Genomic DNA, 26063 nt, shown 5'->3' on the forward strand with positions numbered 1-26063 from the left:
TAATTTCTGTCATGAAAAGTTCTGGCAAACCATCTTTGACCTGACACCCTTGTGGGCCTTGATGCAGGGAATGTTTGGTCTCAAGTTTGAGTTTTGATTTTATCTACTCTAATGTAAATATGTTTGGGCTTGGATATCAAGTCTAATACGGTGATGATTCCCAGGCAGTCCAGCCCAGGAGGAGCTACCTGCTGCTCCTTCTGTGTGGCAGTTAAATGCAATTGTCAGGGAAAAGGTAAAGGAGGAAGAAGATTGTTGCTGGCTCTCCCAGACGTGAGCTCAATCTGTATAGTTACAGCAGCAGCTTTGCTTTATTAATTCCCATCTTTGACAATCTGTCATTGATGAACACAGATCATTTAAGGGCACATCCCATGCAAGCACAGCCTTGAATTTTATTTTTCAAGTCTGCATCATGTTAGTTTAATGCCCATTAGAGCAGCATTGCTGCCACAGCAGTGGTGATGCCTGCTATACCTATTGTAACATGGCTGCTCTCATTCCAGAGGCTGCTGCCATTTACTCCAAAATACAGCCTTATTTCTGAATTAATCTTGTTGATATTTGAATTCTGTCCAGAAAGTGATTATTTTGTTTTATTCAACCAAACCCTTGCAAATGGGGCTATTGAGGATGACATAAAAAATTGCTCTTCCTTCTTACTGAAAGCAATTCCCACAGATTTTGCCAGCCATAAGGTCAGAATTATTGTGGTTGTAATTTGAAAATGGGCAGCAGATAATAGGAAATGTCTTGTAAGGTCCAACTGGAAGATTGGTTTTTTTTACTGAAAAGAAGGCAAGGACAGAAAAGCAGGGGAAAAAAATAGAGGGTGTTTTGTATATACTTGGGATGCTAAAAGCAGACATTTTCATTCTGTTTTATGTTGTAAGAGCATATTCTGGTGAATCGTTATGAAGAAAGGCTGTCAGTTTGCATGCATGAGTGGGTAATAAGATGGGAGACTGTGTTTTGTCACTTTATTTTTGTTTCATCTTGTTTTGCAGAGTAGGATTACCTAAATATTTTGGGATTAAATGAAATTAAAACTTTTTTTCTTTTTTCATTTTGAAAATGGAAGAAGAAATGGCTTGGTAGATGCCAAAATGAAGGTTCATCATCCTGACTTTAGTTACTATTTCTTTTTGAGGTATTCATTCCTGTCAATCTCACACAGAAACTTCAGATGTGAGGATGCTGAGGTGCACATTGCCATGCACTGTTCAAAGGAAACAAAAGGAGTCATGTTCTGGCAGTGAGGAATCAAGGTGTTCTTGTGTTACAGTTTTCTGTGGGAGTGCAAGGCTTGCTACATCCGTGAGTTTGGAAACTGGCTTCTCCTGGTACCTCCTCAAGAAGTTGTGATTCCTTTGATGGGGAATGTGTTTGAGCTGCCTTATAAATTCATGGTCCTTCCCCAATCCTCCTAAAGCTTGTGTTACTTTTGAATACTTGAAACTTTAAAATTAAACCATTATCAGCTATTTAATTTCATCCAAAAGGAAAATATATCCAAGTTTATTTGCAGATAATCGATCTTGGTGGTTGAAAGGGAATTTCTTTCTTGGATGTTTCTGAGTTTTGGTTTTCTCCTGGCCCTTTGCTAAAGGGAACATCTCTGGAAAATCCAGTGCACCGTGAAAAGAAAATAGTTCATATTGTTTTAAATTTCCTAAATCACAATAACTTCATTATGTCCTTGTTTGGTGACCTTCACAAATTTGCTAGCAACTGAGAAATTCTAGATTTATGAACTGATAATTGAGGATGAAAAGTCAAGTCTATTCTGAGGAGTGCCTGCTAAAATATGCTGATTTTGGGGGTTTTTTGGGGAGGGAGGGTAGTTTGTTTGAGTGATTTATTTTTGTTTGGCTTTTTGTTTGGTTGGTTTGGGGTTTTTGTTTTGGTTCTGGGTTTTGTTTATTTGTTTGGGTCTGGGTTTTTTGTTTGGTTGGGAATTTTTTGTTGTTTTGTTTTTTTTGTGATGGCCATGGTCCTTATTTTTGAAATGCTTCCAGTAAAAGAACTATATTCCAAGACCAATGAATACTGCTTCTGCTTTGGCATGTAGCCTGTGTATTTTTTTTATCAGATTGCTTTTATTCTTAATTCAGGAATGAATGAAAAGATCTGTTTTAAAATGTTTAGATAGATATCTTTACTAAAGGACTTTTAAATCAGATAGAAGAATCTTGGGACCTGGTTCCCATAAGTTTCCAGAAGAAGCTCTTTCAGCAGCTGAAGTTCATTTCCTCCCATTCAGCACCACACATTGTAGCCAGCAGGAGAGTGATCTCCTCTCAGGGCTTCTCAAGCAACTGCTTCTAACAGAGACAGGCTGTCATATTTTAAGTGAGATGAAATGCAGAGACTGCCAAGTGTGGGGACAAAAGTGGGTATGGAGGATATAGGGAAAGGAAAGCAGGTTTTCTTCATTCAGATTGAGTTAACATTTCATTGTTGCAGTTCTCCAACTGGGCTTGCACGGTTGCAGAAGCATCCCCCAGAATGAGAGGGAAGTAATCCTGGTCTGTTTCACTCAGTAAAACCCTCAGGAGGTTCAAATGAACAAGGTGCAGAGTACATTGAAAATCAGCAATTCTTATGCTTTTATAAGCCTTAGGTTTTTGTTTTGATTTTTTTAACACCAGCTCCCAGAAACAAGACTAGCAACACAGGAGTCTCTGTATTCACATTTTGAAATGTTTTGAGCCCTCTTGGCTGTGAAAAAAATAACTGTAAATATGAGACAAGTGATTTGAGTAAAGATTTTGCTGATCATTTTATGACTTTAAGAAACCAGAGCCAAACTAATTATTTTTTATTTCAGCATAAGGGCTCTAAAGTAATGTTTTAAAGTATTTTTGGGACTTCAATCGGGATCTTTAGGTATTTTAACATAGCAGTAAACCTCCTTTTTACCCAATAAAGAGTTTAAGAAAATAAAATATCTACTGTTTTTAAAGCCACAAGAAGTTTGCCTTCAGTGGCATTGCTCACAAGCTGAAAATTAAACATTGGTCCAATTGCTTTGCTGGATCTGGATCAAGTTACACTATATTGTATAAGACTGAGCCTTGCCACTTAACCCCCCCTAAATTTGATGTACTGTTGATAGTGTGTCTAGGCATCAACTACTTTCTGGATAGTTTACCCTCAAACAAGAGGAACATGGCGACATAATTTCCCTGAATTTACTTTTTTTCCTTGTCATTTTTATTTACTCTTTTCCTATCTCTATTTTTGTTTTTTCCTCATTTTTCTTCTGCTTGTCATTTCTAATCTTTGGCAATTAGTGGATAACTATGTTTGTTGTATAGTAACCTGTACAGAGGCACACAGATATCACATGTAAAAGCAACGGGGTTTGTGCAACAAGGATCAGCATTGCTGTTATGATATTTAAAATCTCCAAATAGTTTCTAAAATCAGTTCAGTTTGCATTACAGGTGCAAATGTTTGTCAACAGATGATGTATTTGTGTTATAGCAATTTGTCAACAGATGATGTATTTGTGTTATAGCAGTTTCTTACTGTGTCTAGCAAGGAATCAGGGTGCTCTTGCTCTAGGTTGCTCTTACCCATACAGTCAGAGAACCACTGCTCTGATTTGGCTGGGGTGAATCACTTCATATCCTTGTTTCAGCACCCAGAGCATCACTGCTTACTTTCATATTCACATTTCAACATGGGGAAAGCCTTTCATTGCACATGCAGCCTAGTTTCTGTGGGAAGTGTTCCTGTTAATTCTTTTGTGTAGATGGACTGAAAGTCCTTCAGCAGTTAAAGATGCTGTGAAGTCTATGTTAAGAACATGTTCTTAGAGGACTTTGAGTGCTTTCCAGGAGCTAGGAAAGCATTTAATTAGAATCTTAATCTCTGTATTAATGAGTCCTCTCTGTATTAGTGCCTGCAGATCTATGGGAGTATTACAAACCTGGGCAAAATTGCTGTGACCTCAAGTTTTATTTAGCATTGATGGTTTTAAGGCTATTCATATTATTGATAGAAAGTAATGATTTTGGGACAGAAATACAACATATTTTAGTTGAGTGGATTATTTTCAGAAAAGTACAATGAGCCTGTCTGCCTTTGGCCCTAGGGAAATCTGATTGCTTTGACCACTTATCTCTCCTGGGTAGACCTCTGGTTTAATTTCTCCAGGTCAGGTGCCCAAAGAAGAAAATGTGTCTTTGTGACCTTAGATATCAGGGAATCTGACAGGCTGATTCCCCAGAAAGGGAAGCTGAACTTTATCTGTACAAATGCACAGATGGAGCTCAGGCTCCATTCTGCTGCAAGCACAGAGGACACCAAAAGAGGCTTTTGGCCTTGCAGTGTCTTTCCATGTTTCTCAGCATCAGCACCCCATTTCCTGAAGCCTTCCCCAGCTGCAAGTCCCTGCCTTGTGTTTCAGACTGCCAGGTACAGGTACTCTTCCTGTAAGGAAGAGGATGATGAGGCAGGGCCTGCCCTTGCAGCTCCAGCTTTGAGTCTCCTGGCTGTGGCGGGGTTGGTGAGGAGAGTGCAGAGCATCTCTCTCCTCACAGAGCAGAGAGGATCTGCTCTCATTGTCATCTGAGCAGTTCCATGGCAGCAGGTTTCTTCCCCCAGGACACCTCTATCATGTTCCTATTTTGTGACTGCCATACAATGCAGAGCATAAAAACCATCAGAGGATCACCATAGGCCACAGCAACACTTTGTGCATCAAGAACACGGCTAGTGAAAAAGCAAAGTAAATAAGTAATAGCTAATGTGTGCAGGAAGGCTGCCAGTAAACTCCTGCAAGGTAAGACAAGCCCATTACATAATTGTGCTCCTTCTTTGCCCACTATCTGAATAGACACTCCACTTTGAGTCTGTTTGGTAAAAAGTGGCCTTTCCTCTCAGGATGTTTTCTCATGCCTTGCACCTATCCAGGTCTTAAAAAGAAGTACAGCTCAGCTTCTGGGTTAGCTGTTGTTTCTACAGCATCCTGGGTTAGCTGTATAAATATGCTGTATTTTCCATCTCAGTTGCTTATTTTATCCTGGGCAGACACAGTCTTCTGCATGAGTTGTGTGTAAGGCCTTGCCTAATGGTATCATGATCTTGCTTGTACGCTCTGGATGGATATGATAAATGAAACTGTCAGTAATAAGTACTGCCAGCAAATAAGTACTTATGTGCCTGGCTATTAGGCATTTTGCAGATGCTCTGTTTCAGCTGTCAGTCTCAGGGTTCACATATGAAAATTTACACCTAAATATTAATTTATTTAGTGATGAGAAAAAAAATTGTTATAATCATGGTGTGAGAAACACCAAAGAACAGGAATGGGAAGCAACAGTAATTAGCCCATTGGAACTTAGCAGTGGAACTGTTGAGGGAGCTTTCCTGTCTGACCATCCAGGAGCCATTCTGGCAGAAACTCTCACACCACCTGAAATTTTCACTGCTGGCATTGAGGCCCCTTCACAGTGAGCAGCTCCAGTGACCCCAGGAGTGCCCCTCTTGTCTCCCTGCACACCCCACACTCACACAGTCAGACAGGGTTTCCTTACTGGTTTCTAGGTTTCCCACAGCAGACTCCTAGATGTTTGGATCCTTAGAGGAATTTATTTGTGGCACAATAACACAAAAACAGCTCAAGCTGGGTGCCTCCTTCCTGAGCAGTATCCAGCTGTGAAAAGATTGTCTTTGTAGAAAGACTTTGTGGAAATAAGAAAATAATCAGCATTAGTTTAATGGGTTTGTAGGTTGTTTTGATTCTGTCCTACAAGGGAATTGCTTCTCCATGGCTTGTTTGATTTTTTTTTTTATTGAAAATATTTATGTTCAGTGGGAAAATACTTTCTTGGAATGCAAGGTAAATGCTGATTTTTAAAAAAGGAAGGAATCAGGTTGCAGGGGAAATTATGCTAATAGTTGTATTTGTCAGTTGTAACTGCCAAATGAGAGGAATAAAAATGAATAAATAGAGTTTCAGTGTACAATCAGTTTCATTATTTGATTTCTATAGAATAGTCTCCACACAGGAGTTGATTTAGTTGTTCTTATTTTCTACAGACACATTGCTGCACACAAAGGGCCTTGTTGCTATTTTCCCCTAAAATACATTCACACTTCTTTTTCTCTACCTATGCTCCTCATTTGCTGTGTGGCAGAATTTTATCCTCCTGTCATGAGATCTTTAAAGGATGCATCAGATCTCCCAGATGCATCCATAACTGGATCAATAGCTGCAAGAAATAAATACTGAAATGCTTTTGTGCTTTAGGAGGTGAAGTTGTGGTTTCATCAGCAGGTGTAATGTGTGCACATTCTTCACCCTTTGCCATAAGCTACACTGTGTGTTCTTCTTGTGGGGGTAAGAACCTGAGCACAAAGGTCTGATAATGAAACCTGCCACCCACACTTTTGGTAACAGAAGTTCTATGAAAGATTGTGCGTTTGAAAGAACATTTATGGCATCTTCTGGCTTGAACTTCATCAGCCTCACAATCCTACCACTCCACTTTCTGCTGTGTCATCTCATGGGCAGGAATTTAGAGAGGTTTGGTTTACTCTGCTTAGCGTTGCAGCTACAGTTGCCTCAAGAGCAAGGCTAAGATGATCTACATCCAGCTAACACCTGCACCAGATTTGGGATGTCTGCTGCTGTGCTGTGAAGGAAATGCTGAGGCTCTCCTTTGTAGTAACATCCTCAGTATGGAAATCTACAAGGTCCTGTCTGTCCCAGTAATCCTGTGACGGGCTTTGAGGTCCCCCAAGCTTCTCTTCTGCATCTTGTGTGCTTGTAAAAGAGCATCTGGAGGCCAGTACAAGCAGAAAAAATCTCACTTGAAGCTGTTGTTTAGGGAGGAAGTCTTGACTCAGGACATATGGAGACAAGACTGTCAAGATCTGTAGAGAACATTAGAGGCTTAGAGAGGAAAGAAATTTGGAGGAAATCAACTGCCATTCACAGGTCCAAGTTGTACCTGTACCTGTTTCTTGCAAGCTTCTTTATTTTTTTGTTTTCTCATTAGATGTGTGCACAGATAAAAAAGAAAGAAAGGAAAAGTTACAAAGAAGAAATAGCCATCAGCCTCAGAAGGAAATCATTAGTGTCATACAAATGTGCCTGATTTAAAGGATCTCAAGAACATGCATTTCCACCATTGTATATTCAGACTGAATCACTTTAAATTACATTTTCTCTCTAAGTTTTCATATCAATCCACTTCTGCAATATTTCAAGTATTTTTTTAGAGTGGAAACTCTGTAGTCATTACCATGACAAAAATTGAATAGCTACTCCAAGCTGATCCAATTCTGTAGTTGTCTGTGGTCAATTAATCTAGAACTCCAGTTTTTCTGATACACAGAAAAACATGTTTCAGGGACTTTTTTTTTTTTTGGTGGTATGTGTCTTAACACCACTGAATCTGTCAGATGATTTGGATCTTTTACAGAATATTCCTTCTGCTTACCCTGAAGCATTAGAAGTTTAAAGTGTTGATTTTGAAGGATGAGATCTGTATTAAAGCAAAGTTGGAATATGTCTGTCTTGCTCTGCCAAAGTTCAGACCTGGAACATACTGTGAAACAGGCACACAACATGTGGGAGACTGAAAAGTTATTTATGCAGGAAATTTCAAAGCACTGTGGGATTCAATTGTTCAATGTAAGTAACTCATTCTGTAACCACAGTTTCATTATCCTTTATTTTTTTATATGTAAGCTTTCAACGGTGAGAATGAACAATTGCCAAAGCTATGGGAACTGTCAGTAGCTCTGGGGTTAAACTGAGGGGCAATGCTTCTGTGGATGTGAGAGTTTTATTTACTGTGTCTCAACTTATTCCTGTTTGAAAATCAATTTGGTCTTGTGGAAGACGTAGTGCCCCCATTGGGAGGCAGCCCCGGTGTGTTGGGTTTCTGCAGTTTCTCTGGGGTGCAGCTTTATGCCAAGGGTGGGAGCTGAAGTAGGGTGGAAAAAATGTAGTCAAGGGAAAGTCTTGTTCGACAGGACCACACTTTGGCAATCTCTATTCCTCTCAGATTGTGGGAGCTGAGTTAAAGCAACTGTTCTTTCATTGTGAGAATGCTACAGCAGTATCTAAGATGACAAGCAGTTTTAATGATCAAAAGAAAATTAACACCAAATTACGTTATCCTTCCCACACGTGTTGTATATCCGTGTGTTAAGGAATTGCTGTTCCTGACTCCATCAGTGTTGATCAATCCCATTATTCTGCTCTAGGTTTTTTTTGACAGCAACTAAAAATGAGAGCACTTGAAATTAAAGCTGCATTTCACGTGATTAACTTTAACAGAAGTAAGCATCTCAGTTACCTTAGGCACAAGTACGATGAGTTACAGAAGTGTGTATATCAGCACACTCACTTCTAAATCTCTCCTGTTGGTCTCACAAAGCACTTTTTGTTTAAATGAGATATAATCTGACATGGAAAATAAAGTTCTTGCAAGTAATATAGCACTTAATGTAATATTGCAGTTGCTACAGTGGTTTCAGTGAGGCAACGAGAAGCAACAATGACAAGTGAAAAAGTTATAAATCAGGAATAGCCCAGAGATGTATCTCATTGGTTTGGGTTTTTCATCTGTTGCCATCTCCTGTATCCAGCTGTCATCTTTGCCTGGCAGCAGTGCAGGGGGAGGCAGGGAGCAGTGGGCACTGGTGTTAGTGCAACAAGGATTTCTGTGCAGTGTCTCTGGTTGAAGCACAGTCACAGATGTGTCCATGGCAGAGCTCAAGTACTCTTATCAGGACCATCAGGGTGGTCGTTGGCTCCTGTCCTGGAAAACAGCCAAACTGCCTCAGATAGTTTGTGGTTTTGGCTGCTGTAGCCAGGTAGTCTCTTGTCCTTGTTTTCAGGCTTTTGCTTCAGTGAAAGTGCTGGTCTAAAGCACATGGCTCCTTGATAATTGTAGTTTTTCTTAGTAGGCTCACAAAAGCTGTGGCAGGTGTCTCTCCCCTTGGCATAACAAAGATGAAAAGGCAGAGTCACAGGCTGGATGAAGTGAGACACCTTGAATGTTCTCCCTACTCTGTTTACCCCTGCTGCAGCACCGGGCAGTTGCATTTCCTCCCAGACACCCATTTCGCTGTCAATGAGGTGTTCGGCAGAGATCCACAGCTAAAAAAAGAAATATATGAGATCTTTGCCCATTTCCAAACTTGGAACTTAACACACAATCAACCAGCAAACAAAAGAAACCCCCACAACCCTAGAATAAAATTGTGAAATTTGTTTGTTGGGAGAAATATTGGAAGGGGCATTAGCACTGCAGCCCATTTTGAAAACAGCTTCTTATTCATAGTAAGGTTGCCTCAAAAATTTGAGACAACAGAGACATGCTGCTGCAAAGGCCTTTGGCCACAATAACTTTTTGTTCATTCAGAAATTCTTCATTTGCATGTAAAAGGGAGTTATGAAAACAGAATTTTACAGACACAATTTTTACTTAAGAAGACATTTGGTAAATGCATGCTTTCTGTTCAGCCTAAAACAAGCTAGCCTTCCTCTGATGTATTTAAGAATTACCTAGCAAACACGCTTTTTGCTTAGTTTTTGAAGTCTCCATCAACGTGTCTCAACAGGATTATGAACTCTTTCTGTTGAAAATTTGCACAGTTCAGAAGGCAGAATGAGACCAGATTATTAGGTACTACATTTCTGTGGTATTTCAGCCTAAAAGTGGCCTTCTGGCTGCAAAGATGAGACCTGACCCTCGTTATCTTGTACCTTGGGCCGTGGTTCACTCTGGCCCAAGGGAGCATATGATGCTAAAGGCAGCCTGTGTGCCATGGAGGTATAAGATGTGGGACAGAGGAGAAGCAAGCCAACAGTTCTCAGCATATTGCCACTTGAATTTTGAAGAGTGAATACAAAGACTGCAAAGACTGCAATGCTGCAAAGCAAGGCAGGTCATCACATTCACATGACATTTGTCCAACTGGAAAAGGACACTGCAGGGACAATAAGGACTTGGCCTCAGCACTGCTTGCAGAGTTGGGGGCTGTGTCGTGGGTTTGATCAAGTATGAGGAACACATGCATACAATCAGTTTTACAATTTTGAATACAGCTATTTGTGAATACAATGAAACTTTTATATAAGCTTCCTATTAGAGCATGTGTTACTGATTTAAATAACATTCAGTCTTTAAAAGGTTTTGTTTCGGATGTCAGAATTATCTGTACAAACAAAGCATTGTGTGCTGACATTGACCATATAGATGTTATCACAGTGCAGCTTGATAAATTCCATTTAATTTCTGTAAATCAGAAATGGGATTCTTTTATTCCTTTATTTTGTAAGACTATAGTTTGGTCACTCTCTTACAATCTAAATTTCTCTGTTTACTAGTGCATTCATTTTCAGAGCGAACTTTAAATAAATAAAATCTGCATCAATAGCTAGTTTAGATGTATTGCTTCTGAAGATTTATTCATCATCAGATTCAGGTGTGCTTTGAGATACATCTTGCAAGTTCCATGGATTTAGTGCTTTATTTTTAGGAAAATTATTCAAAACTGACTTCAAGAACAAACGACAGGGCTCAAACTGACAAATGTGTTCAGGGTTTTGCTGTTGTGTTTACTGGGTAGCTTGAGCTCTGTGGAGCAATTCAGGATTTATTGTCGTGAAACCAAGAGCAGGATTTGGCTCTCTAGGTCTGATATTCATCCAGTAAAAATTTGGCTGGATCAAACCAGTCCCTGAAGAACAAGGATGTTGGATTAATGGAAGAACACATTATTTCTCAAACTTGTTATTAGGTGCTGTGAGCCAAACTGTTCATTGCCCCTCTGCTCTCTCCGCAGCCTGGGGGAGTGATGACAAGATTGGAGCATCAGATTTCATGGGAAAAAATACTAAATGGTTGTGCACAAGTGGGGAGGGTGTTGCCAGGACCCTCACAGAAGCGCTGGGCTCTTTGATGAGCTCCCATCCCTGCAGCAGTTATTTTGAGCTAGTTGGAACCCAGGCTTCAAACCCTTTGGTTTATTAATATTATTTCCTCAAAATCAATTATAAATGCAAATTTTGGGGTTAAAAGTGAAAGCAGGGGAGTCTATATTGATTTCTTGGCGCTTTGGGATTCTAAAAACATGATCTGATATTCAGTGTTTTGCAGGCAAGTATGTGTGTAGGAGCACATGTGGAGTAATTACTCAGGAGGACTCTGGTTTGGCAGCTCCAGGGGCTGTAGTCCTCTGTTTATCACAATCAAAGGTTATTATATGTACATCCCCACCCCATGTTCCATCTCTCTGCCTCAAACCTGTCTTGAATGAACCATAGCAGGGGTGAGCAGGATATATAATGGTTTTGGTTATTAATTCTTTGCCTTTCCTGTTAAGTTCCCAGCTTCCATGTCACTTGGGACAGGACACTTTTCCACTGGATTGGGATTATCCATTGTATTAATGGGAGCTATGTTTCTTCTACAGGGACTTCTTTTTCCTTCTATAAGCTCTTTGTTGTTTGTACATCACTGGAGCACTCCTGTGCTGCATCTTATTACCAACTGCCACCAGCCTTGTACAGAGTCTCATCTTTTTCCTTTCAGCCATCAAACTTTTCAACCCTACTTTCTATTTTTGGAATAGGTGCTGTAATTTTCTGTATGTTTATATCATGCCCAATGCAGGAGAATCCTTGTCCCTGACACGTGTCTCATTAATTTCAGCCTTGGTCAATGATTATTTTGGGAGGAGTGTTTTGTTACACTGCATGTATAATTATAGTGGATTTTCTCTCTTAATACCCTGATAAATTGGTTTTAAGAATTTATTATTACATTAAAATAGTCTACCCTAGTGAATCATTATCAGAGTGCAGATTCCCATTAATTCCATTTCAATAAAAGCCAATAGCTGTATCTCCCCAGTTTGGGCTGATCTCACCCTCTGCACTTAACACAAATGAAAACATGCCTGTGTGTACACTTGCACGCCATGGTGGTCATGTGTGCTCAAACAACTCCTCACTTTGCTCTCACCCCCTCCAAGGTGGATGTGCCAGATGCTCTAGAGCTGCTCCCAGAGGAGACACTCCCATCTCTTGCAAGCTCTTAAGTTCTCGTCTCACCAGCCAAAATATTTCAGAAGAATTTTCAGAAATGCAGGTGCGTGCAGTTGTGAGGAGCAGCTTGCTTTGAGCTCCACGGCTGTTTCACCTCACAGCAGCCATGCTCTCAAGGGCAATTATCTCTATAGTAATTAACAAGGGAATTTTCTCTGATGCTGCAGCATGAGTCATGCAGCTTCCAAAAGATTAGTTTGTTAGTTACTGAATAAAATGTTTGCAGATGTACTTTGCTATGATAACATCTCTGACTGGGGATGACTCATTACAGATGCAAGAGTAAAGATCTGCAGGGCCAAAATGTGACTGCATGATCCAGAATTTTAGGCTCCTCTAGCAGCTAGCATGACCCCAGTGTCAGCAAGAGGAATTTGGTTCTGCAGTAGAGCCCAAAGGGGAAAAAGTCCCTTTGCCTCTTCTCACTGCCTCTACATTAGCAGGGAAGGAGAGGTGGCAGTCCTTTGCTCTTCATAAGAGCTGGAGTGCCCTTCTTGAGGAGCAGGAGAAGAGATATCTTGGGCTGCTAAGTCTCTTCCCTTAGAGACAGCAAAACTGGGCCAGGTCATACCAAACAGTACAACAAAGTTCATGCTTTCTTAGTATTTTGTTTCTTGAATTCAAGATGAGCTTTGTGACAGCCAGCTTCAGCCTTGTAAGAAACCACTTCCCATTAGCTTCCATATTTTTTTCTATTCTGAAATGTCTGTTTAAGCATTTTTTTAATAACAAGACCCTGCTATCACGCACTGGGTTGCATTGCAAACATGCAGTCGTTCTGCCTTCTGCAAGTACCCAAGACATGGGATGTACAACCTAATTCCTTCTTCTGGAATACAAATCCTCATCAACTTTGATTAGTATTAACCTTAAAAGTGCTATTCCTGACTCATGCCAGTTAGCTGTAGGAGAGTCAGAGCTGCAACCCATGAATGAAACTGGAATGGATTTGAGACTAAGCTTAGTAACACAAATTTTAAGGAGTAAGGTAAGTAGGCTTTAGAAGTCATTTCAGTTTGGGTCTTCTGATGGTGTGCACAGCAGGAGGAATGCTTTAAGGACTTGTTAGTTAATAATTCCTAGTGACTGTGCCCCATGCATGAACTAGCACACAGCGTGAGTAGGAATGACCCTGTCTGTGTGCACTGGGTTTAACCACAGCCAGCTCTGGAACAGAAAACTGTGACAAAGAGAAATAGGATTTAACTCTGGAAGTTCTAGACTTCTCAGTGTGAGCAGGGAACTACTTCCACAAATGCATGGAGTGATCAAGGACTAGAGGGAATAACTGTTTGTTCTTGGGAACCTGTGTAAAAATTGCTTGGGAATTAATCCTCTGCTTTGCTTTGGCATTCTTTATATTGACAGAGAAACATTAGGAACAAGCATATTGCTGCAATCTCCTTCTGTGGCAAAAACTCTTCAATTAAAAGTTCAAGACAAATTAAAAATGGAAATAAAGTCCATTCACCATATCTTACTCTACCATATGTAGAGTAATCAGGTTAGGATTGTCTTCAGTTTTGCTGGCCTAATAAACAGAATATCTATCAGAAACACTGTTTCAATGACACAAAAATGAGAGTGACTACTTCCCTTTATCTCTGTTCAGTACTTTACAGAAGAGAAAATTCTGCACCAAAATTAGCCCAAAATTTGAAAATCTAATCAATGCTTGAAGAGGGTCATGAAATGAGCAGTGCAATCCCTTCACGTTATTCCTAATGCCATATTTGTATTTAAGAGTGTGTTGGCCTTGCAACATGGTAGGTTCTGTTTTTGTAATTTAATTTAATTTCTTTCTTAATATAGGCATGCTGCTTGCAAATCTAATAATAAATTTTCAGTAAATATTACTTTGGGAGGCATCTGTTCCTTAAGGAAGCCTTAGAACCAGTTTTTGTTTTATTTAGGAAATACACACAATGTAAATAGAGCCTGGAAGATCTTGTGCAAGGCCAGGGATGTGGTGATATGAATTTGGCTTTCTTTATCCTCGTGTCACTAGAGGCAAGCTTCCTGGATGCACAAAATTTGCTGCAGGTGTTGTGGTTCATATCAGTTGAGGATTTTCTCCTCAAGGGAAGAGTAGCCTTAGATGGAAAGAGATGTTCAATGAGACTGAGATTTTTCTTTTTTTGCTTGGTTCTGGCCATTGAGTCAGCTGCACTGTTTGTACCTCAAAATCTGTAAAATGTAACATAAATACATTGTGTGGTGTTTCCATTGTGAGCTTATTTAAATGGGCAGCATCCAGGGAAGGGGTAGTTAGAGATACCCAGAGCCTGCAGCCCCTGCAGTGGTAGGGGATGGATGAAGTCATATAGGTCTGAATGATGCCCATGGACATACCAGTCCCTAGGAGGCAGAGGGATGGAAACCCCCAGTTTCACCTAGAAGCTCCCATTCAACCCTGTATTTGCCCCTCACAGAAGCGAGGCACCTGAGGATATTTCTCCTTGCACTTATCCTTTATTCAGGCTCACACAGGTTCCTTTCTCCTGACAAGGCCCTTCCCAAGTATTCAGATGGTAGAGAAACAACAAAAAAATAGAGATAAGAATGTGTCTATCCCCACTCACAAAAAGCACTCCTTCCTGACCTCTGAGACTGGCTGGATGCCCTGCTGAAGCAGACAGCTTGGCTACAGGGAATCCCCTGTAGTCTGTAGCTGCAAAGCTGTACCAAAGTTGCATGAGGCTCAGAGGGCAATGCAAAGCTAGGGTTGTTGCCTGTCATCCACAAAGAGAAAACATGAGTTCAGCAAGTGTTACCTTGATATTTTAAGATTATAAGGGCCCCTATTACTTTTCTCTTTTGCAATTTTCTGTAGAAAACTTACTACTCTCTGTATTTTAAGAGTTAATTAAACTTACTACTCTCTGTAGTATAAGAATGAATATTGTGAGAGATAGCTAATCCAAAATTTTGAGGTCCAATAATCTCTATTTAAGAACTATTTTAACTTTTTATGTGGTCCTGAGAAACTTGCCTGGCTTGAGTATGGGTGTTGGACAAGATGACCTTCCTTCCAACTCAGCCATGAACTCCATGCTTATCTCTACCTCCTCTGATAAACTGTCTTTGAATTTAGTTACCCACTGTTTAGTTCTTTATTGTTCAACACTCTGATATCTGGTTACAGTCGAAAATTTCTGAGCTTTGGTTGATTTGGGATTTGATAAAGTGGTGTATTTTGTTTATGTTAGACTAGTGGCTTTATGCAACTTAATGTTACCAAAGACGGCAGGCCAGTTTGATTTGCCACCCTTTTTGTGTTATCCTTGTATTGTGCAGCACTGTAATGTCAGTGGGACATTACATGTGACTTAAGCAGGTCAGTGTGTGATTTTTCTGGGTTATGACCAGAAAGTTTAAAGTTCATATAAATGATCCCTTATTGACATTTTGCTACACCCAAAGGATGGAAAAATAGGATGGAAAGGATTGTAATTTTCTGCTGATTCAAAAAATGATTTTGACAAAAGTGTTATTCCTTTCAACTGCAAAATCATAAGAGAGGTAAATCTGTAGGAGGGACAGAGTGACACTGACCATGCAATCAGCTCAGATATATTAATTTGGGTTATATGAGTGCAGCCAGTGATGCCAGCATAGGAAAACCCCACTTAATTCTTAGCAATTGCCTGTGATTTATGGCAGAATTACCATGGTGTAGCTCTTGGAACAATCCTAATCAAACAGGACTGGGGTGACATGTTGTCATGCAAGAACAAAGATGACAGTGGGATAAGTAAAAAGGGGTATCATTTCATCCCCAACTTCAAGGGTGAGCATTTTTAATGGAATATTTTGTAAACAATGTGAGCTGTGAAGGAAGTAGCAGTGGCCTAGTCTTAGGAAAAAGAAAGCAAGTCTTGACTTTTTTTACTCATTCAAATAGAGCTTGAATTGTTTTTTATAAGGGATCTTGGAACATCATTGTCCCGTCTCCGTGTCCTGTGGATGGCTCGGTGTGGGCTGTCAGATTTAGATGGGATCTCTTCCTTCAGCTCTCTAAAAGTACGTATAGATGTGTCCTACCAAATAACAATCTCAGATCTATCTTTAGTTGATATTCTTTACTTTTAGTCTTCATTCTCTTCAACTCTTGCTTTTCTGGCTGGCTTTGGTTTCATGCCTCGGAATTGTGTGACTTAGTTTAAAAGATGCTACAATATAACTCTTAAAATGGGGTGTAACATTCAGGTCTGATTCTGAGTACGCCTAAAGCAGTATATGGCTAAATTAGCTCTTATTATTAAAGGCTGCAACAGCCACACTTTATAAAATGTTCACTACCTTGTTAGTTTCATCTTGTAACATTTACTGTTTCAAGTATCAGAAAAAATTTTTCAGAGCCTCAGTGTTACTTGTGCAAGCCCGTGGTTTACATGTGTATTCTGTTTACTTCTGCTGAGGAACTCTACATTGCTTACAACAATATCTCTGACCTGAGCCAGCTGACCTGGCTGGATCACCTGGAGGTTTTGGACCTGGAAGGGAACAATATTGAGGACATCAACCAGGTGCAGTACCTGCGACTTTGTTGCAAGCTAAGCCACCTGACAGTGGAGGGCAACCTTATTTGCCTGAAGCCAAATGCAGAATCTGCAGAGGTGAGGACTTGGTTTGCACTTATTGTGTTATTTTTTTGTCAGTACTTTTTAACTGTGAGTTGGAAACGAGAAACATTTCTGCATCCTCCTATTGCATCATTCTCAATGATGCCATGGGATGCATTTCCTACCTTTAATTTCTGTTGATGTTGCAGTCTCATTAGTATGGTCTTCAGGATGACGACAAGTGAAATACAAGACTGCTAGTAAAGACTCACACCTATTTCCCAGCAATATGAGGAAAAACTTCTTCTCTTGGAGTATGAGCACTGGAACAGGTGTCCCAGGGAGGCTGTGGAGTATCCTCCCCTGGAGATACTGAAAACTCATCTGGGTGTGATCCTATGCAGCCTGCTCCAGGTGAACCTGTTTTAGCAGGGAGGCTGAACTGGGTGATGTTAAAAAGTAATTTCCAACCCCAACCATTCAGTGGTTCTGTGGTGAGACACCAGTTTTTGAGGGTTTTGAATTTCTTTTGGAGCTCCAAAAGCAAGTCCTCCAATGTCACCATGCTCAGAAGTTGGGCCCTCAGAAGAACAGTGCTTGAGGTAACTAGGAAAAGCCATAATGTTGGAACTACTTGTTACCCTTTCCTCTGAAAGCTTAAAATCAAATGACCAAGAAGACCTTCAGAAAAAGCTGAAGGTGCAAAAGTGATTCACATCTTACATACTAAAATGATGGAATAGTTTCTGCTGAGGTATTTTGTTGAAGGCATGAACTCTGTGTCACAAAGCTGGGAACACAATAATACATTATCTGATTTGGGTTTCAGGGCACTCAACAAACAAAGCAAGGGAGATCTAATTCTACATGAACAGCCTCAGAACTGTATTACTCTCTTTGACTTTCTCCTACTTCATAAAAAAGCGTTGTTGGGGTATTAAAACACCAACATATTTGCCATCCAGGTCTTTTGGAAGGTCTATGGACACACACAGAGTTATGTAAAACACAGGTCTCACTAAGGATGGTGCAATTCCCAATGGCACCATAAACAGCTGGTAATGCAGATCCAAAATCAGAGCTGATGCTGTTATCCCACTGTAACATATTCTATAGCTTTTCTGTGTATTTTAAAGAAGTTATGTTGATGCTGTTAATTTACCTAAAAGGTTGGGTTTGATATTTTTCCTGGACTTAGACTTGAAAACACTAAAACTCAATCATGCAACAGGCATATATTTTAAATATTGGCACTTCTTAAATATATGAGTTAATAGCATTTTTCAGATGCAATTGTTGGCTTGATCTTATTGTTCAGTAAAAGGGGCCATGGAAGGTAGCTCTTTAGCTGTCATAGTTTTCCTCTCTGGAATTCAAAAGAAAATATTATATACTTGCCTTTCTAGTTTAAAGTGGTGGAATTATCCTTAAGGGACCACATTGTAACTGCTTGTAACCAAAGTGATTTCTTCATTTTGGAACATTTCTCCCTTATGGAAGATGCAATCATGAGAGGAAAAACATATTCCTGCAGTAAGGAAGCACTGCCTGCTTGTGATGGACAAGGCATGCCTCCTTACTCTTTCTGCTCCCAAGGAGATAAATACATCTACTGACACTTCATATCATAGCTTCCTACCATGGAAATGGTGCAGTGTATCCTAACAGCACAGAAGGTCCGATGCTATTCCCTTGTTATTCCTGCTCAATGAAAGTGGGATTTTTGGAGGATTTGACATCTTCAGTCTTAAAGTGTACTTGTAATGGAGGAATGTCAGATTTCCCTTGGGCTGTTCAGGTGAAATGAGTCCTTGGGATGCTCTGCATGTTGTCCCATCATGGCAGTACAAAGAGCAGTGGTATGTGGTGGTGTGCCCTCCTGCTCCATGCAGACTGGCTGTCTCTACTCCTGTGCAAGTAGGTGCTAAGATCTGATCAGTGAGACATGCTTCTACCCGAGTTTCAGTGCAAACCTTATGCCAAAGTCAATGATACAGATTTTATTTAACAGTAAATGTGAGGTAGAGAAATAAAAAGAAATGGAAAAGAGAGGAGAGAGAATATTGTCACCACCCATGGATCCAGTGGCATCCCTGATGATCATTCTTCAGCTTGGACTTCTTGGTGGTAGGGTCCCAACATCATTCAAAACTTTTCATTCTTTACCCATTTTAGCAAACGAAGGAATTAAGCATTAATTGGCTGCATGGATCTCTTATGCTATTGGGTAAATTATTATCTCTTGTGTCTAATGCTAATTAGTCCACATGCTTTGTCTTTCTTTTCTTTTGAGCCAATGATCACAAGGTTCCCCTGTCAAAATTACCTTTTACCTAGTGGGAACTGATTTTAGCAGAGTTGCTGGTTTACCTTTCCTTGTGGCCTGTAAATTCTGCATTTTTTTGTTTCCATTATCAGTGATACATTCTTCCCAGCTTTGTTAGCCTTCCCCTAAGTGTGAGATAACACCCAGACAATAGCACCACCTTTGTCTTATCTACAGTCCAAGTTCCAAGTATAGAGGAATATCTGGGGTGGCTTCAAGTGGTCATTGGCGGTCGCAGATGTGAATTTGTCCAGGGAATAAGCACAAAGGTGTATTTTACACTGAGCTGCACAGAGGCAGGCTGTGAGTTCGCTGTAGTCTCCCACCCAGTCTCTGTTTTGGGAAGATGCTTTGCTCTCAGATTGTTACAAAGTGGGGCCTGCCCTTCATTGCTGAGAGCTTCTCCATGGATTTTGTTGCTTTCTTGATTTCAGTGGATGTTTGCAATTTTTTTAGTGTATAGGAAAGCCATTTAGAAAAGAATATATGTGGTCTTACTTTGGTGTGCCCTTGATGGCCAACTCTAATTCCTCAAGCTCCTTCTTGTAGTCTGGCCTTTGCTAAAGGTCTGTAAAAGCTCTCCTATTTATTTACTTTTAATCTACAGAATGGTCCAGCTAAATTTACTGCTCTTTCTTCAGATGGCCTGTTTGCTCCCTGTAATTTGATTTTCAGATGAGCTCATCTTCCCCTGTTATCTAAACCAAGAGCAACAACTTGATGATAAATTCTGCAGCCTCTGTAGCTGAAATGTAGCATGAGTGTAACATGATTCTTCTCTCCAAGAGGACATGGCTGGGAATTGGCTGTAGCTGAGAATGGTTGACTCAATTTCTAAATTAAGATTAAAGACTTAGTTTGCGAAAATTAGTGTCTGCCTCCTAACAACAACTAACACATTTTATTTGGTGAGTTCCCTCTACCAACATCAGTGCTGCCTCATGCAGAGAGAGGGGGCATCCAAGCAACCAAACCCCAAAGAAAGGTTTCTGTTTATGACCACTCTGTATTGAATGAGGACTTGGCTTTGAGGAGGTTTCTAATATTTCATGCATTATCCTGAAAAGCATAAGATCTGCCTGGGTGAAGCAATTGATTGGTGGGTAGCTGTCCATTTGTATTCTGCCACTATCAATGCACTCTTGCCTTATACTTTTTTTACTGTGTGCCTAAAACCACAATCTATGGAAGTGCTCTTTCTTTCTCCATCAGCAGGTGTAGCAACACTCATAACATACTTCAAGCCTTTCTATCACCTGAGCATTGAGGCAAACACCAGAGAATCACAAAAGCAGGGAGACGGATTGGCTGAGTACTGAGGGAGCCCAGGCTTTCCATGGGCATCAGTGGCGTTTTTGCTTTTGCACATTACACATGATATAACAAAGACAAATGGCAAATCTTCAGTGGGTAAACAACAGAGGAGCCTTTAGGTGAAGGCTGTGTCTTTGCAGTCCTCTGGACATTTTCATGATCAATTCAAGTAGAAATTATGTGAGGAGCATTTCAAATTGTATGGCAGTCATAGAAATTGACGGTATTAACACAGACTGTTAAATAAACTGACCACTTTCTCAATTTCTCCCCAGGACCCAGACTATAATTACAGAGCAGAAGTAAAAAAACTCATTCCCCACTTGAAGTATTTGGACGGGATACCAGCAAGCCAGACTACTCTCCTTCCTTCCAAGAAGGTGCATGAAGATTCTCTAATCATCAAGGAATCCATCAAGGAAGGTGGTTTAGCCAAAGACATTTCATTGTTAGGTATGACAGGTTTCTTGTTGGGGTTCATTTTTCAAGTTATGATGTCAAAAAAAAGAAAGACAAAGAGCAAGGCAACCTCTTTAAAGCCAATCTTTACTTATAGTGAAGGAACAAAGGATGTTGTTTTCTTCACCTGGGAAGTAAGAAAGCTGGAATTCAGCAGAAAACAGCTCAGATTTAAATGGAAGTTGTCCTAAACTGGGCATCAAGATCAAAAATGCAGACAACTTCTAGAGCATCAAGCAAATATAGCAGTAGCTGGGAGTCTGTACTTAGGACTTGTGCATGATGGAAAGAAGCAAAGCTTGGAATGTTTCAACAACAGCTGTTCACAGCTCTTTCCATGGTAACAGTCAATCCCATGTAGCATGGATGTGGTAGGATTTCCTATTCCAGTTTAATAATAGGAAAGGCAATCTGGTTACCACCAATGGTGGCAACATCTGAGAAAGATTGCATGGTCTTGTAAGAAATCTGTTCCACTTTCTTTGTTATTAGATTAAGTTCATTACATTCATTAGTAGAGAATAAATGGTTTGAAAGTAAATCTGTTGTCCCCTTGCCTGCAGCCTTGGTAATAGTTCAGATGTCCATGCTTTTACGTGTCATGCTACATGCACTTTATCACATACTATTAAATATTGCAAAGTATTTCCTATAACTGCTCATGTTGCTTCCCATTAGTGTGGGCAATGCAGTTGGCTTCTCAGCCCCCTCCCCAGGTTGTGGTTTGCCTGCCAACTGCAGTCCATTAAAAATTTAGTTTGTTTTGGAATAAGTACATACATTTGTCATTTATTGAATCCCTATGGGTCCAAATCATTAGTTGTAATAGTAGTCATGGTAGGGAAAAAATCCATTAAAATCTGATCCTTCAGTGATCGTGCTTTGGCAACATCACCTGAGGTTCAGAAAACTAGTTAACAAAGTTTGCTGACAGAAGCAGTAGAGCAGAGTACAAAATTGTGAATTCATCTAATTCCCTGGTTTAACCAGGCTTATATTCTTGCTGGCAGCTCTAAACCAGTAAGTTCATACAGTCAGGTTCAGACATCCCAGTACATTTTTCTTTCCAGTAGCAATGTTGATTTGGGTACTTTCACATGGAGTGTATTTCCTGGGTTCATATTAACAGCTGTGCCCAAGATGTATTAAAGGTCCCTAACACTCAACTCTTAAGGAAATGGCCATATCATCACAGAGCTGATGCCTCACTTTGGAGCTGGTAGATGTTCAGCACTTTAAAAAGCACGTTATTCATCTGGGCACTGGAATGAAATTCTCTCTCCCATGGGTTGTTGGCTTCATGTGCTGCTCTTAGAGCTGTGCTGTGCTCCCAGGACAGAGAGCAGTTGGGCAGGTAAGAGGACAAGGCTCTGTCTGTCTTTGCTACTTTTTGTGTAATCCTTCCTGTCCTGTAGCGTTACAAAAACAATTTTCACCTTTCTTTCTGTGGTAGAGAACTATCTGTCCCAGAGGCAGTACTGGAAAAATCTATCACTGCCATTCTCAGATTTTTGTAACTCCTGGTACAGTTTCTCCTATTTGACTGGTGGCTCTGGTAAGGTGTCCATTGCCATCTGCATTGTGCCAGGGCATTTAAGCAATATATTTAAGGACTGGGGCCTAGGCTGTGCCTGCAGCAAGTCTGGAATGGTTGCCCTGTGGGCAGGTGGGCAGCAAATGAGAGGCAGCTTACAGTTAGCCTGGGCATTCAGGCAGGGAAAGTGGCAGTGCCCTGGATGTGTCCAGGCTCCCCTGTGCGGCAGCCAGAGGTGGGTGGTGAGCACAGAGTAGTTCCTGACCCATAACCCCAGCAGTCTGTCTCTGGTGCCCTGAAGCAGAAGAAGAGTGGGAAGGGATATCAGTTTAGTTAGGGATCCCCAGATTCTGCCATCACTGGGCAGCACTGGAAGACCTCCTTCCCTAGGCTGGACCCATTCCAGCATGTTTCTTGTCACTGCAGTTACATATTCTTCTGTCCTCTATAGCTCCAGGTGTGCAGCAGCAGTTGCCATATTGGCAAGGTACGGTGATGGTGTGGTTTGAAGCCTTGCATAACTGTGCTTACCCTAATGAAATCTCTCTTCTAGATCCGTATCTTGGGGAAGTAGCAAAGCAGTCTGAATCCAGCCCAAAATCCCCAACAACTTCCAGACCTGTAAATGCACAGAGTTCTGCTAATGCAGGCACTTCTCATGATGCCAGCCTCTTGGGCGGTGGCTGTCCTCTTCCAGATCCCACTGTTTTTCCTGATAAGCTGTTCACAAAAGATGACTCCAGTGATTTGACACATGGTAATGTATGTTTTTTTAATCCTGTTCTTTCCCACACCTCCACCTCCTTCTGAAAGTTATTACTGATGAAAGCCAGGGTGCTTTGAATACCACCCACCCGTGCCACTGCTAATCAGGTTTAGCATATGTTGTCTCTCCCCCTGCAGCAGAAGGTGAGAGTCACCTGCACTGCCCATCCTCAGCCCCATGCCCCATGTGCTGCTGTCCCTTTTCACAGCCCCATATTGCAGTGCTGCTCCCCTTCCAGACCTCTTTGCAGCTGTCCTGCTCAAGTAACACCAGGCCACGTCCTGTTCAGCCACGGGAGCGTGGTCCAAGGCAGTCCTCCAGAGAGATGTGGTGATGCACATTCCCCCCCTCCCCGCATCGTGGGCTCAGACTCTGTGTGCTGCAGTCTCATACTGCAACAGCATCGCTGCTGGCAATGAGCACTTGGGTCTGGGTTTCCAGAGGTTGGTCCCTCAGCAAGAGGAGTCAGTTCCTTGACTTCACATCCTGATCTAGCCCAAAAGACAGGTCTACCACTGCCCTTCTTGCCCTAGTCACTTGGAAATACCACCCATCCTTCCCTGACTCCTGGAAACACCGTGATGGTGTAACTCCACCAGCCCACGGACTGCAGATTAGATGGCATTTGTTTCCAGGCATGGTGGGCTGCTTTGCTCAGATGCCTGTCTCTCCTCAGTTCCCTGCCTACGAGTAGGACTCAGGATGATGGATTAGATGAAGCAATGCAGAGTCAACAGCTGAGTGGACATTTGGAAATGTACATGGAAACTAAGTACAGCTTGTCAGGGAATGAGACTGTAATTTTACACACAGTTTTAGGCAGCTAACACTACTGATAGAGACAGTTTCACCAAATGCTCACTGCTTCTTCTGACCCTTTGTTGCTTTATCTCTTTTTAACTTGATTTTAATCAAAATCCAGCTGAAAAATAATCCAGCACAACAAACAAAAACGACTTCCCAAAATCATATTTTTTTTAAAATCTGAATTTGTTCCCTGATCTGACTGACATGTACCCTCACAAATATTTGCACCAGCACAACTAAGGAGGCAGGGCAGGGTCAAAAGAAGACATTCTGGTGGAAGCAGAGAAACTGCCTCTTAGCAGCAGTGTCAGGCCATGCTGGCTGGTAGTGTGAACCTACACCATGAATATTATAACTTCCTGTCTATGGGAAGTTATATTAACTGACTTCAATGACAGCACTGTTTGTTAAATGCTGGAGTAAAATGTTTTCTTTTTTCCTGTTTTTCTTAGGACTCCGCCAGGTTATATGTGGGAACCCTGCCAAGGCCCTCCATGTGAGGAGGCAAAAGCTAGGTGTATGCTTTTCTTGTAAACTTCATATTCCTGCATGGTGACCCCCCACAACTCCTGGGATAAACTGAACTCCCACTGTGGCTTGTAGCAGCTCACTCTGTTCTGTAGCCAAGAACCCCCAAGATGCAGTTGCCTTGAGGAGGACAGAGGGTCCCCTGCCATGATGTTGCATGTGCCCCTGTGTTAGCAGCAGTGGACCATCAGCTGCAAGGGAGCAGTGAAAATCACGTGTCAGCTGCTGGGGGCAGATTTCCTATCCTCCTGCAATGAGCAAAGTACAAGGCAGGCTTGCAAAACTTGATAGTATTTCTACAACAGTTATTAAGAGAAAGACTTTTTTCAGCAGTGTTTCTTTGATGTTGGTGTAAACAGCCAGCTTGCTAATGCTGCAAGGTCATTCCTATTGACTAAACAAACACAAAGCCAAAGTTTTTTCCTCTTGGCAGTGGGGTGGTGCCCCTGCCCTGTGGGTCAGCCTGCTCATTTTGGCTGTAATTCAGTGAGAGAATACCCATGTGTGTAAAGGGGAGCAGCCTGGCTTGTCATGGTCAGCTTTTGTTAGCCCTGAGGTTCAAAACAGCACAGCTACACATGAGTAGATCTAAACAGGCTGGGGTTTATCAGGGAGATGCACAGGACACAGACTTAATGCTCACAACAGATGTTAAAGAACTGCAGGGAAAAGATAGGTACTGCCCATGTCTTTCTGCTACCACAGCCTCAGCATAGGAAGCTTTTCTGAAACAAATTTGAACATTTTAGGGAATTATTGTGTGCTAAGAACTGGGATGTGGAATTGAACTGTGGTCATATACTGAGTGATGCAGTCTCTGTGGTACTGGTCTTAATATGCTTATAGGTATAGGTGCTATAGGCTTATATCCAGTGAAATATAAATCAACAATTTTGTCACTGCTACCCTGGGTTCCTCAGGCTGTAATAGTACATGACTGGGAAGTGAGACTTCTTAAAATTGAGGAGTTAGAAAATGATGAGGGATAATCTAAAATCTCAGAAACAACAGTGGGCTTTGATGTATGCTGAAATCCACATCTAGAAACGGAGCTGGGAAGTGTTCCCATGGATATCTAGATAACTTGTGCCATTTCCACAGCCACCTGCTGTGAAGCCTTTGAAACCGTCTGGTCTGACGACAGAAAACCTTTGTGGCTCTGGAGGAGGAAGAGATCTGCACCTGGAAAAGGTGTCCTCTGACCTGGGAGCATGGATGGAGCAGCACAAGGGGTGAGACCGCCGGGGAGACAGATCTTGCCATGCCATAAACTCTGCATTCATTTTCTGCTGCAAAAATAAGATCAGCGCTTTGGCCACCTGCTGGTGGTTTCGAGGGATAATCTCGGCCCCTGCCTTCCTGTCCCTGCTTTGGGCGGCAGTCCTCCTGCCTGGAGCATCTGCGGGATGGCAAGGAAGAAGAATCCTCTTCTTTCTCTCTGGAGCACAGGCAGGATGGGCTCACTTCCTTAGCGAGAGCAGAGAAATGACTTCTCATAACTGGTGAGCTGTTCTTGGCCCTGACAGTGTCTGGTAAAAGAGCTGAAAGGGGATCAGCTTTTCTGCAAGCACCACATTGGCCTAAGCAAACAAAAGGCTGAAAGAAAATACCCCCTTGCTGAGATCTCATAGATCTCACAGATAGGTAATGGTTATTTTGGAAGTAAAAATGGTTTTATTTCT

The 26063-nt window shown here is 41.3% G+C and overlaps 1 protein-coding gene across 5 annotated transcripts in view; it reads left to right on the plus strand.

The window, feature by feature from the left end:
* The window catches only part of LRRC56 (leucine rich repeat containing 56), a 59190-nt gene that overhangs the window by 28012 nt on the left and 5115 nt on the right, over nucleotides 1-26063 (plus strand). For 4 of the 5 annotated variants that reach the window (XM_058026384.1, XM_058026382.1, XM_058026383.1 and 1 more), the window contains 6 exons: nucleotides 16009-16105; nucleotides 16504-16701; nucleotides 20563-20740; nucleotides 22834-23037; nucleotides 24306-24370; nucleotides 25483-25613. In XM_058026384.1, the coding sequence (XP_057882367.1) occupies nucleotides 16009-16105; nucleotides 16504-16701; nucleotides 20563-20740; nucleotides 22834-23037; nucleotides 24306-24370; nucleotides 25483-25613 (873 nt within the window). Of the gene's footprint in view, nucleotides 1-15986; nucleotides 16106-16503; nucleotides 16702-20562; nucleotides 20741-22833; nucleotides 23038-24305; nucleotides 24371-25482; nucleotides 25614-26063 lie in introns of all 5 variants that reach the window. The other variant, XM_058026386.1, reaches the window with a different exon arrangement.

This window comes from Melospiza georgiana, chromosome 6 (genome assembly GCF_028018845.1).
Source record: "Melospiza georgiana isolate bMelGeo1 chromosome 6, bMelGeo1.pri, whole genome shotgun sequence".
Taxonomy (NCBI): Eukaryota; Metazoa; Chordata; class Aves; order Passeriformes; family Passerellidae; genus Melospiza; species Melospiza georgiana.